Here is a 13,927-nt window from a genome sequence, read left to right as displayed (position 1 = left end):
TCATGAGTGTCGCGTCCATCGAGCACACGCTTCTTCCACAGGTCTCGATCTAAAACATTTGCTGATAAAATGGTTTAATATTTTATCTGCCGGATAAATGGCTGATAGGCATTGCTTGATGACATTTTGATAGCCATATTAGACAGTCTGATGTAAGGTGCAAAAGTCCAATCTGTTTCTTGCAAGTAATAAAGTAACTGGTTCCCTTTAACACCTCCTGTTAACATGTCGTTTCTGTAATAGACCAAAAACACCTACAAAAACATAAATTTTATAATTATGACAACTAATGGTATATAATTGCACCACTGCTTATAAATAATTCGCTGGGCTCATTGACTGCACTTTTGTTCTTTGATTGTACTTGTAAGTGTCCGTACGTACCATGAGATCTGTTTAATTATCAGTTCAGTGTTAGGTATGTAACTGGTACTTACATCCAGACTAATTTTAATACTAAATAATATAAATACTCTCGACAGGATTATTATACAGAGACACATATAACTTTACTTATATTTTACAGACAAATTTTTAATGTTCTTCTCAGCAAATAAAACGCAGTAAGTTAGAATATAAAACGTACCTGACCTACCCAAACTCGTCCCGACTTGAGTGTAGTTGGTTCAATGATCTGAAACGCGATGTACTCAGCTTTTACAGTCATGCAGTAATAAAACATAACAAGTTGACTTATGTCGTTAATCCATTGTGCAGTTTAGTCGGTGCAGCAGCGAAAAAGCAGACAGACATTGTGACTACAATATAGTGATATCTGTTTATATCGCCCCTACTATCTGTTTCAGATAATAGTGCCTAGTCGGGCCAATGCATATAACACGGACCTCTGCGGACCTGAGGTTCAATATCAACATGTTATTCATCAAGAAAATAAAACATATATATTGCATAAAAAAGTATATAATTAAATATTTAGCATGTCTGCACTAAGCCGATCCTGACTATAGTTTATAAATACTAACATACCCAATTAAATCAATTTAACAAATTGACAATAGTAAAATTCAAAATCAAAGGAAAATATTTTTTTCATTGACGATTTTAAACGAGTGCCGCCTTTCAATCGTTTTATAGCTTGCACATTTCAAATAATATCACCATTATCATCTCGTATGTTGTGAGGTCAATGACCGTAGTCCTCAATCCACTCTAACTACGTCTAAATACTACGTAGGTATACGATAATTATGTAGCTATGGGACCAACGACTCGCTGTGCTTTCGTTCGTTCATTCCGTGCTTCAGCACGAAATATAAATTATTATGGTACCCATTGGCAAAAATATTTTGCTTGTCTCTAAGAAAACAATTATAGAATTTCGTATGAGTAAATAGGTAATGTTATACATATTATGTTATGCAAAGTAAATAGAATATATGAGACTTTGAGAATTAAACCTATACAACTTATACGTGGTTACCCCAAGGTAAGTTTTCTTTTTGACGTGACTTATTGTAGATTTACCGCAAATGACATTAACTTCTTGGCCGGACTAATGGGGAGCGCTAAGGGCTCTCACCCGCTTTCCCCAAGGTCCAATTTCGTAGCACTTATTGAATTCTTTCACTAAAGGTTTTAGAATTAAACATTACATTAAAAGTTAAAAATTACATCCAGATCGAGAAATCGTAGTAGTTAGGATTCTTGTTTGCAGAACCTGGATTTAATATCCTAGGTAATAAAGGAGATGGAAAATATTTTCATTACCCTCACAGGACATGACAGCTCGGCTTAAATAAGCCTTTGTCAAAGGAAATGCTATTCACTCTTTTATATTAGATGTCAAATCATTAAATTAAACAATATTTCTTTACTACAGAAAGGAAAATTGTACTTCGGATGGCTAACATTCTTGATGAACTCATCAAGACGAAGATCAACCTTCTTTTGAAGGTGCAGATGCTGCTCTGGAGTCGCGTCATGACACCAACTTCAATGATTTTGCGGGGTAAGTGTAACCTTCATGGCGGACTTTTGGCTGAAGGCCGTGGTGTACCTATCGCTGATTTCGCGGACGATCGCTACTTAGTTTAAGGTATTTTAAGTATGATCCTATATGGCTTGAAATAAATGTTATTTTTCATTATTTGTAGATATTATGTTCTTGCCATATCTCGAGCCTACGGCGTTCCGGACTTTTGAAACGCGTGTGTGGGGCCGAACCGAATCCAACACGTAGAGGCCTAAGACAATTTAAACTAAATTTGGTGTAACATAATTATTTTTATTAACTTTTAGTGCCAACCCGAACTCCGTCCCCCACATGGTTATTGTGATATTACTAATCCTAGTACCTATGCAAAACAGGGACCCGCCAGACACAATTAATGTCAGTTGAGATTTCCATCAAAACTCGCTAATATGAGAATAGCGTGGTGGTTTTTATTGTGTGCACTATCTTCGCTATACGTGACCGTGGCAGGTACGCCCATACATTATGGGAAGCGTTAATATAATCGAATACGGCGAAATATTGGCCTAATATTTAGTAGATGTTTAGGTTGATATGGTTATTGTATTACTCATGCGTGTAATATATACATTTAGATTAAGTGAATAATCTATGTTTAGACAAATAACAATCGTGGATGTTGTTAGGCGACAGACGCATTAAAAATACAAGAGAAAGAATACTCTTTAGATCAAATTAAGTAAACTTATTTGAAAGAATGATAGGGAATTCCTTAACACAATAGGTAATATTATGTAGGGCTACCTAAATTTTATGATTTCATTTTTTGTTTTTATACCCAATACTATACCTCGTGTTGGTTAGACCTAATGCACAGTGTACAACGTGGCTAAGTGGCAGGAGAACGCATGCATTAAGCATTTTATCGCTTTCTGATCGACTGATATCAAATATATTGCTAACGTTTAACTTTTCTACTTCCCCATAAAAGGATTTATTTTTGCCTACTACTTAATATACGTATAAAGAATTTAGTGATTGAACATTTATTCATAGCTGTTGACACCAAAAATACATTTGGACAGTCACACTAAAGCACTCAGTCAGTTACGGTGAAATTAATTAAGTAGATATATTATTCCTTGTCAAGTGAATAGGCTTAGGCATAATACTAAGGCATACAAAGGTATTGATGTGATGGTTAAATATGACCAAGCCATTGCATAGAAAACATAATGCTCATGTTTGGAATCGCATGTATTACGAGCGTGAGTTAGAAACATTTTTTTTGTTTTATGATCTTCCTTACAGCAACAGTAACTGTCAGTAGGTACTATTCAGAGGCGGCGGACAGGAGTCCTAGTACGGCTTTGAAATAGACTACTCTGGGCGCCATCCCACTCGCGCCAGACAAAGTACTGCGGGGCAGAAGGCAAGAGGGCAACCACTGCTCTATTTTTCCCTAAAAAGTAGCATGGAGGATGCTACACCGAAAAGAGCGTGACTTTTAAATTACTGATGATTATCTTCCCCCCGACGCAATCTCGTTTTCACGAGGCCCGCTTATCTAGCCTGCCTAGCATAGCTTGAAGGAAGATTTGGCAGGCACTGCTTTTTACAGAAACTACTGCTAGCTTGACTTTCCTAACCGAAGGATTTCCTAATTATAGTTAATTATTTCATTGACCCGCGTGGTGGTTTAAGGCCCGATCTCCCTATCCATCCATAGGGAAGGCCCGTGCCCCAGCAGTGGGGACGTTAATGGGCTGATGATGATGATGATTTCATTGACTAATAATGTTAACCAAAAATACATTTAAAATGTAATTTTCTAGTAAAGGTAAATACGAAAAAACCCGCTGTCATGAGTAAAACAATTACTTTATTTTATTTGCTAGATAACTAGAACATTTTATCGACTTAAATAATTAATCAGAGGAAATTACAAAGCACTAATTAGGACTATAACAGTTGATAGCGACACATAAAACTTGATTTAAAAGAGTCAATTATCATGTAACAAAGGGTTGTAAAGTTTCACATTTTTTCTTTTATATTCAAAGTGCTTGTTGACCCGAGTGTTGTGGCCTATTTACGTCACGAACGCTAACTTTAACGATACTATGCGTTTTTCACAGAGAATGGAGACGGTATCAGAATAAACAATGTTTGATATTTTTATTTTACTGTGTGCCTCTTGGACCATTTATTAAATTAAGTATAATGTTTTACTGTTCTGTCTTTTTTTGTGGAATAAAGCATTTTTGTATTTTATTGCTTTATAGAAGCAGTAGCCGTGGTAGCCCAGTTGGCAGAATGCCTGCCTCTCACTTTAGTCGAATTTGTTTTCTAATTCATGTTTCGATGATAAATGATTATCACGTGCTCAGCGGTAATGGAAAACGTCGTGAGGAAACCCTCATTCCCGTGAAATACATTTTCGGAGGTATGTGACCTAACCTGTATTGAGCTGGTTTTCCCTTCGCGGGTTGGAAGGTCAGACAGGCAGTCGCTTCTGTAAAAAACTGGACCTGTCAAATCTTTAGGTTAGGTAAGCGGACTTCACAAGGTCCGGGATAATGCTAGGAGGATAACGATTGCTTCATAAAAGCAAGGTGATTGTAACATAAAGACGAAGTAAGTAAGTAAGTCATTACGAAGATTTGGCGAGAACTAAAGTTTCAAATTCTATTATCGAGGGGTAGATTCCGATTTTTCTATTGCGTCTATACATACCTAATATAGTAAGTAAGAAAGTCCGTTCGAATTGTTGGGGCTATTCTCGAGAAACAGTGAATCGATTTGCGTGCGGTTTTCACTGTTGTGTCAGGGTAAAATATTTACATTAAATAGGTCTGTGGTAAGTAGACGAGGCGCCAGTAAATAATCACGAATAGGTATGATTAACCGTCGCTACTATTTAACTAAGTTAATACAGATCAAGCCATTTCGAAACATCAGAACCTAAGGTAGAGCTTCAAACTAACGCAGGCTTAGAGATTCTCCCATGAAATGAGGTTTTAACACTATCTTATTAACACCCTGCTGTATTCATTATTCGTTTATAAAAGTTGCATAACAAACAGTAGGAACGAAAAATATGTAGTAGTGAGGCGTCTCTACCTGCAACACTTCAGCGATGAAGCGGTGAGTCATGCCGTATAGTGAGTCATTACATTCCTGCTAGCTGCTGCGGACCAGTGCACCTGATGAAATCATGACACATGGCCAGTGACCTGTCCACGGCCAACCACGTGGTCAATACTCTCGAAAAATATAGTCTGATCTGTCTAAGAAAAAACTACATTTGTAACACTTGTAACATAGGTAGGACCACTATCCTACCACCTGCTTTCGAGCATATTCTCGCTGAAAGTGGACTCTTATGTTATCTATAAATAAATAGGCTACGTGACAACCTAGTGATACTTTTAACGAAACGTCAAAACGAAAATTTTCTCTGGAGTTTGTATGGAAACACTATAGTGTATTATAGTGTAAAAGTTAAATAAAATTCGAAATTAAGTCGAAAAGTAAAATTTGATTTATTTTTGATAATTTTAGACTGGCTTCTACTAATGGGTTAGCATTTTATAATTTATCTTTGACCCCAGTCAAATACCCTTATTATGTTTATCATGTAAACCGATTAGGAGCCTACTTGGGTTATAAGGCACCTTTCGTTAAAAGTAAATCCTAAGCCTTGATTTAATATATTTCCTTTAGGAAAACTGTAAGAAATGAACCGTTAGGTACTAACTTACCATCTTAAAATAGTGGTACTATTGGAATGAACATTAATAATTAGTATATGGTTATTTGGAATAAAAGTAGGAGAGTAAAAAGTAAAAGTAGTAAATAAAAAGCTAGTGATAGAATTGGGTACAGTACACTATGATTACTAAATAAAGACAGATCTAAAACCAATGAAAAACATTTTCTTTTTCCAGTTAAACTTATTTATGAGTTTTAATCAAGAAAAACTTAATAACTCGGACATCACGTTTTTCTATGACGTCACAATGTGCTTTTTCATACAAATTCCATAGTAATTTTGTGTTTTGACGTTTAGTAAAAAGTAACTAATTTGACTATTTGGAAACTATCCTATTAAGATCTCTTGTCTTGTCACAATTAAGCAATGCACTCAATGTCTACAGTAATTTTCTACAGTTATATCTATTTTTTAAGAAAAGTTATTAGTTAAGAGACGGTCTTTTTATTTAATTAAAATGTTATCTTAATACATAAATGTATCACAATGTATGTATAAAGTAAATAAAAATTTCAGAAATATATCCTTTTTATCAAATTAATACCTGGAGATAACATTCGGAATTTTAGATTCTGAAAGTGATAGTTTACGTTGTTTAGGATTGCATTTATAAAGTTTACCCCAACAACAATAATGAACACACGATCAGAAATACATAATGTTATCCTTTTAAGATAATATATAAAGAAAACTAGCATAATACTATAACCACAAGACGGATATATTTATTATAATTATTACAAGTTACATTTTTTACGCTATAAACTTTAAGTTTACGAAGACTTGTTTCATTGCACGTGTCACGGATATTTTCTGTAAAAAAGGAAAAATATAATGTAGTGTTGGATCATTGATAAGGACAAATATTTCCATTTACGGATATGGTGTCACTTGCAAGCCTATTCAACTATTTGCAAGCCAGACACTCGCAATTCCATTGTTTTTCGTATAAGGTTTCATGTTGCCGCTACGCTAGGGGCATTGTCTTCTCATCAATCGAAACCAGACTTTCTAAATGACCCGCCGCAATCCCCGATTCAAAAAATGTAATTGACATTCGTTTAACTTGAAAAAAAAAACATAGAAATGCATTCGAAACAACTTCAAAGCCTTCTACCGGCCGGTATGACTCACAGACGATTGAAACGTTGACCAAATAAAAATGTTGGAAACGAAATAACAAGTGACGATTTACCGACAAACCGTAACAATAAAACACCCGGATGGATACAGTCAACCAACCTAAATGTGTAGCAATACAGTCCAAAATTAAATATTTTGTAAGCAAAAACAAGTTAGTACAACGACTCTGTGGGTGGCAAAGACTATAGAGGCGGTACGTTTGCAAACAACGAAGCGATTTCACATAATAAAGCAAAGGAAAGGCGTTGCCCAGACCCATACAAATATAGGAGCAAAAACTATAAAAGTTTCAATAGGTAAAGACGCAACCGTAACTGACCTTTCTATCAGAGACAAAGCGCCAAATGGCTGAGGGAAGTATCCCGCTGTTCCTAAAGAAAGGCGCAAGAATAACGTCTTCAGTGTTGACCATACAAGCTTGGGAGTCTCCAAAAATAGGGTTGCAACTAAATATTTAATTTCAAAACCAAAAACTAAAAACCTTATGAAATAAATCCGTATAGTTTAAATGAATTTATTTTTAATTATATTACCATAATCTCTACCTAACCCAACGGTAAATAGGCGTGATTTTATGTATGTATATAATTACCTTACATCCACCTGACTTTAGTGAACCAGTCATGGAAATTGGGTTATTTCGAAAAGCTTCTGTTTAATTAAAAATGTGCATCGTTCGTATTTAAATATAGCCCATTGGAACCAATTCATTTTAAACATGTGACATCCCTATTTTAAAGCACAACCACTGATATTTATTTCTACTCATTTGCACTTTACAATGTGCTTTTGAGTTCTTTATCGATTCCTATTACGTCGCTTCTTTTATTTACAACCTTTTACAATGTAGGCTACTATTTTTAGTAGTCAAAATGTCCTTTTCAGTGGTTCCCTTAGTATTTTATAGCGGTAATTAGTTTCCGTCGCTATTGTCTGGGTTAAAAAGGATCGATTGTCACCAGACTGTTGCTAATTTGCTTCAATGGATACTAAAATATATATATAAATAAGTAATAATTGTGAAAGGAGCAAATGTATTTTGTTCGAGATCTGGTTAACAATATAAAAAGTTTGCATTTCGTTCACAATTTACATCACATAGTTGTTGTTGTTGCTCCCGTTTTAATGTCCACAGATACTCTTACGTTTAGGTCACATAAAAGTCGAATTATATATCCAACGTACAAGTTCTTATCATAAAACAAATACTAACTTTACTTCACATAGCTTAGGGTCGAGGGCCATAAGGTAGTCGTTGAGACTGTTTTCGCAGTTTCCGTAGGCCATACCGAAGCCAAGACCTCCTCCGATGAACATGGGCCACTTCTTGTAACCACGGAGGAAGAAACTGCCGAACATACTCCCTAGGAGGAGCCCAGAACCTGAGGAATAGGTACAACTTGTAAACATAAGGTGCGAAATCATCGGGTTTGTTTGCCACAAATAAAGAAAAAATAAGAAAGGCTGGCAGTGGAAGTAGTTTAGATTAAAAATTATAAAATATGAAATATATTTATAAGAATACAATACATTTTGGACCGGCACCTGACCCGTGTCTTGGTCAATCCAGATCTGGATTGCAAGCTTGTAAATATTATGGTTAGCTATATACCTATTAACTCCTATATTAAGTCACTATTCAGTAATATGTCAAGTAAATAAATAAATATATTTCGACAGTTGTTTAAAGTAATATTCTTACCGATTTTTAGTCCGAAATCAATAAAACAAGCCCTATATCTTTCTTCGAAGTTTCTGGCGTCAGGTTTACTCATTTCTTCCTTATAACTAGGTTAGAAACGAAAATTTCGTTTTATAATTACACATCTCCGTTTTTCACCACTTATTTTATAAAATGAATTTAATACGGCAAACCAAGAGTACTTTAGATATAAAATTGCATAGAAATAAATTTTGGACCTGCAGCTTTCTTTTTGACATTGACAGTTGTTGAAAAAAATGACCTGTGATTATTTGATCTTGTCTGTTTCAGTTTTCATATGCCAGTTTGATATTAGATCTTAAAAGATTGTATTAGTGTCTAAATGTGCTCACTTAAAAATAAAACAGAACATGTAAGTGTTATGTTTAATATTTGAATAATGTGGCATTATAACCGTAGGTTAAGCCGTTTGAGCTGAAGAGGATTTGTCGGCCTTACGGCTAATCCCTGAATACAATTAATATGCCAATTATGATTTCAATACAATCGCGACCAAATGTTCATTAGAATCACTTGATTGCTCTCTATAACAATATTACAGACTATATATCGTTTGTACTTTGCTAATTAGTGATGATAATAGTTAGATAATTATCTGCATATTAATTGAAAATACACACCCTCATATCGGTACACTTAAAATATGTAAGATATAAAAACAAACTTATATTTTATTTGATTTGAAACTGATATTTATAGATTGTGAACATAGATAACGGTTTATATATGGGTGTACTTATATAAAAAAAAAACTATATTTTTATAAAAATAAAGTTTAAATGTATTCAATATCAAAACGCGATGATAATAATAATGAATAATTAATAAGTCAACTCTTTAGCCAGCATACGCCTTAAATAGGATTACAAGCGTTCTAGTTCTGACAATTATTGCATTGGATATTTTTGAAGGCGCATTACGTTTCGGTACATATTGATAGTACTTAACTTTAATTGCAGACTTTATTTAAATACGCAGTTGGTTTAGGAAGTTAAAGTAGAATACAAGTAGATACATCTCAAAAGTACCTTAACAAAGACCAGCAAATGATCTCAATCATTATACCCTCCATCATAAAATTACCACTAACTTTTCATAACCGAACGAACACGTATAATGTAGGTACTAAAATAATGATAGACAAAGGAATAAAATAGGCACGTATAAGATAGTTGATATTACTGACAATACCCGTATGCAATAGCAGAAACTAAATTACGCTAGCATCGTTATACGCACTAAATAGGCTTCTCTGTACACAACGCACGTGAATTCAGACCAAATCGTAGCTAATTGATCCTCACTAAGCTAGTAATAGACAAAGGATTTAGTACTGAACAAGCTGGAGGCCCAATCACTGCACCGGTACGGATGCCGCCATCTCATAATCCTATCTGCATGTCTTATCAAAGCGGTTTCCCTGTAATGAAGCAATTGACAACCTTGATTGACTTGCTTTACAAGTCAGTCGATTACATAAGATTACTAAATCTTTTAAGGGGCAATGTATACGTTTTTACAATAAGATTCCCATTGACATTCAGAATTTGCCTTTCAACTGTTTTAAGACAGTAGTTAAACAAAAACTTTACAAAAAAGGTTATTATAAAGTTAGTGATTATTTAGAAGATATGAATGCATGGGATTAACTGTCTGAGAACTGATATTAGGCAGCTAAATTACTCAATTGTATACCAATATTTTATGTTTTATGTTTATTTTTATTTTTTTAAAGAACGTCTAGGGCCCTGTGCCGAGGTTTTTCTTGCAGCTTCTTTTCCCCGGCTATACAGGTTGTGAGAAGCTGCAGTAGTTTTAGGCGGATGAGACGTTCGTTATGTAAAATTGACGATTCAAAGTGTAACTATGTTACCTACTGAATAAAGATATTTTTGAATTTGAATTTGAATTTGACTTGGCGAATATTGCTACTAGGAAGTACATCCAGTCGTGGCGACCAGACTAGACGTCATTCCTGTGCGGTATAAGCATTCCTGCAAAGGTAATTAGTCTTCCTGTTATTGGTTTCCGGTGTCCGCCAAAGGTATAAATTAGCTAGCTTTGTATTGTATGATCAATAGGCCCAAAAATATTCCAAATATCAGCGACCGAGTTGATTGACAGTCAAAGCGTACCTATATGAAATTCCGCATTCAACTTTTGACAAAGTTAATTTCAATATTTAGGTATCTGCAATGTTTGTCGCTATGGTTATTAAACGCTGCTTCTTGCTATTTATTGTTTCATAAAATCATGTTACAGACCCTTACTGTAATTAAGATTCAATGTGCGTTTTTGACTACCCTTTGTAAGTGAGTTGGAATTTTTTAATTTGTGGACCCACGTTCACGTACGTATTCCGCAGGTCAATTTGGGGATTCGACTGCCAGGTCAATAGGCGTCGTTTCATATTCACTAGTTAGCTTTTAAAATCTTTGTACCCAGATGAGAGACAGCCAGAAAGCTATTTGTGTTTTCAATGATAATAAAACTCAAATTGGGGTGTGATTTCCACCCCTCGGTCAAAATATTGTCATTTAGCATTATGCTAATACTTTTACAAACGTCAAATGCTTTGAAAGTATAATTTGTCTAATTGTTAATTTTGCCTCGAGCTATTTACAATATCTTAAGTTACATTTGGGTACATTAACGATAGCTTGATCCTAAATTATGAGCTTTGAAAGGTTATTCATTCAAAGGATTTGGCCTAAGGGCAATAAGCATCAAAAGCAATTTAAGGAAAGGGAATAAGTTAATACTCGTAAATCTATTAGGTACAATTATTACGCTGTGAATAAAGTATTTACCCAAAGAAAGAAAGCCTTTTTCTAGCTAGCAGTTTCTTTTGGTGGTGACCAATGGAGTATGGAACAAATTTCACTTTATTGTTTCGTTTTGGGTTCATGGGAAGCTTTTAGATCGAAAAAATGAATAGAACTTTCATACATATCACAGCCCTTCCGTTTTTTCACCTAAAGGTATTTTTGGTGAAGATTCTTTAACGTCGAAATATTTAGGGTGAAAAGTATCCACTATTTATCAACAAACGCTAATTATTTTCGTCATTGCCACCCAACGGATTGTCACGTGTTCACAATCATACGGAACATTTAATTCCACGGTTTAGGAAACGAAATCTCAACAAAGACGAGTCTAAATTAAGATCTACGTTCTCACAACAAATAAGTGAGTTGGTAAATTGACGCCGAAGTAATGACTTCCTGAAAATCAAAATAAGTTGGAATGAGTAATTTATAAATAAAACCATCGTCTTATTTAACTTAATAGGTGTATACGCCAAATATGTGGTCGCCTATGTTTTACTGATATGGGTGGTAGTATTGATTTGTAGTGCTATGAATAGGTACTTACATGTAAGGTCATGAGCAATATAATGTACTCACTTTAGGTCTCCGTCACACTAACATAATATGTATTTGACATTTAGTGAGACTTACAGTTCAATTTGTGAAAAAAGTTAATATGACATGGTATCAAAGTGCATACATAATATATTATTAATGCTCGTGACCGTAGGTATTAATATTAACTAATGAAATAATTTGTCGAAAAATAAGTAGTATAAAAGTAACGGTGAAAATATTCAAAATATGATCAATATGTTATTGTTATAAATACTAGGTGACATGCAAAATAAATCAATATACCTACCTATATGTAAGTACTTTGTAATTTATAATGAGAGACTTTCCAATCGGCGTTCCCCAAAAACACTATTGATGGGGTTGTTAAGTTTTTTCTTCGATCAAACTTTTAATTTCATGGATAACAGACATATGCATCTTTTATCTTTGTTTTTGGGCATAAATAACCCTTTTTATTACACCAAGGTACAATTACAACTTCCACCCACTATTATTCTGATCAAAGTAAAGAGAAGCAATATAGGTAGTAACATCATTTTATACGTAATGTGATCAAAATATCAAGCAACAATTAGTTTTTTATATGCTTCTGCCATTACATTACATTTTTGAATAATTATGTACCCCAGCAATGAGAAAATAGGTAATTATAACGTTAAAAGTGAACAAAGCCACCTATCGTGTGTTTGGGGATCTCTCTCTCTCTTTGGCATTTATTATTCCCATCTGATGGTGGGGTCTGCCTTCTTCGTACTTCTCTTCCACTTCGCTCTATCGGACGTGTCGTTCTCGGAGACATTGCACATACTCAGGTCCTTTTTGACCACATCCGCCCATCTTGTTTTTGGTCGTCCTCTTGGTCTAAGCCCTGGTATGTTTAGATTGGCTGTAACGTTGCCCCCCATAATCTGGAGGTGTGTTTGGGGAACGTCGATTGGAAAGTCTCTCATTAGAAAACAAAGCGTGGATTGGTAGAATATGTAATTGATCAACGTAACGACGTAGGCAAGCGTGATCTCTTGGCTATACACTAAACATCTTTAAGCTACGAGTATATCAACTACCACAGGTAAAATGAGTGAACCCTCAGCACTTCTCATTTGCCCGGCCAAGTAGGGTGCCATCACACCAATACTAAATGTGAAGTAAAACAAACAATAGTTACAAATAAGCATTTTTCAAAGATCCCTCCTTGCGCCCGAGATCAATTTATTTATCGATCCGAATGACAAAAGAAACTAATCAGTGGTCATAAAATTAAGGCAACTATAAAATGTGCCCTAAATCTCGGTGAGACTGGAGCTCGTAAACTAGATGAGGACATTCGTAAGCAGCTTCCAGATGAGGCCATCTCGATAAATCTTGCTATTTGCCACTGCAATTCTGCGTAAAACACCTTTATCAAAAATTGGTTGGCATCGCGGCCTGAATGTATAGCGTCTCTTTGCCAAGTATATTTAAAAAGTGTCACCGATTTTTCAAGTAAGTACCTAGTAAAATCGAATATTAAACGCGTCTGAGAAAGTTGAAGAAGGTAATGATGTTAAAAAAATAATTTTAATCAGGAAAAATTATAAGAATAATTAGCGTACACAATATTTATACATATACGTAGATGTGCTCAAAAATGTACCCAACTAGTACCTCGTATCGGAAACAGCAGTAGTAACATAGCGGTCAAACACATAACCCTCTTTTTTCTTCGCCGCAGTCAGGTAAGTAAAGTAAAATGAATATACGCACGTCCACTCTACTCTTAGTGTATTATTAGGTTTTGTAATTTTCAGTTGCTTTTAGATTCATCAGCCTAGTTTACTATGCCAATGCAATTTCATGTTTATTACAATGCGGAAATCTCATTCGATACTTGATAAATAAAACGCTTGTAAAATGAACAGTCGCACTAAAATTTCACATTGGGATCAAACGATTCATCAGGGACACAATAACGCACTTCAAATTTT

General features: G+C 34.8%; 1 protein-coding gene across 1 annotated transcript; it reads right to left on the bottom strand.

Annotated features, from left to right (window-relative positions):
- Positions 1 to 8,045: 8,045 nt before the first annotated feature.
- On the bottom strand, positions 8,046 to 8,626 carry LOC126379737 (MICOS complex subunit Mic10-like). Its single transcript, XM_050028552.1, has 2 exons — positions 8,554 to 8,626; positions 8,046 to 8,233 (listed from the first exon to the last, which is right to left on the bottom strand). The coding sequence occupies exons 1-2, from the start codon at positions 8,624 to 8,626 to the stop codon at positions 8,046 to 8,048; spliced, it is 261 nt and encodes an 86-aa protein (XP_049884509.1).
- Between the last annotated feature and the right edge of the window lie 5,301 nt (positions 8,627 to 13,927).

Source organism: Pectinophora gossypiella, chromosome Z (genome assembly GCF_024362695.1).
Source record: "Pectinophora gossypiella chromosome Z, ilPecGoss1.1, whole genome shotgun sequence".
NCBI lineage: Eukaryota > Metazoa > Arthropoda > Insecta > Lepidoptera > Gelechiidae > Pectinophora > Pectinophora gossypiella.
Note: the sequence above shows the minus strand (reverse complement) of the source record. Positions and strands in the feature narration are given on the sequence as shown.

Excerpts from the sequence above, each read along its gene's own strand:
- LOC126379737 (XM_050028552.1), bottom strand. The coding sequence starts at position 8,626 with ATGAGTAAACCTGACGCCAGAAACTTCGAAGAAAGATATAGGGCTTGT. Across the intron at positions 8,234-8,553 it reads TGATTTCGGACTAAAAATCG|GTTCTGGGCTCCTCCTAGGG; the intron begins GTAAGAATATTA and ends CCTATTCCTCAG.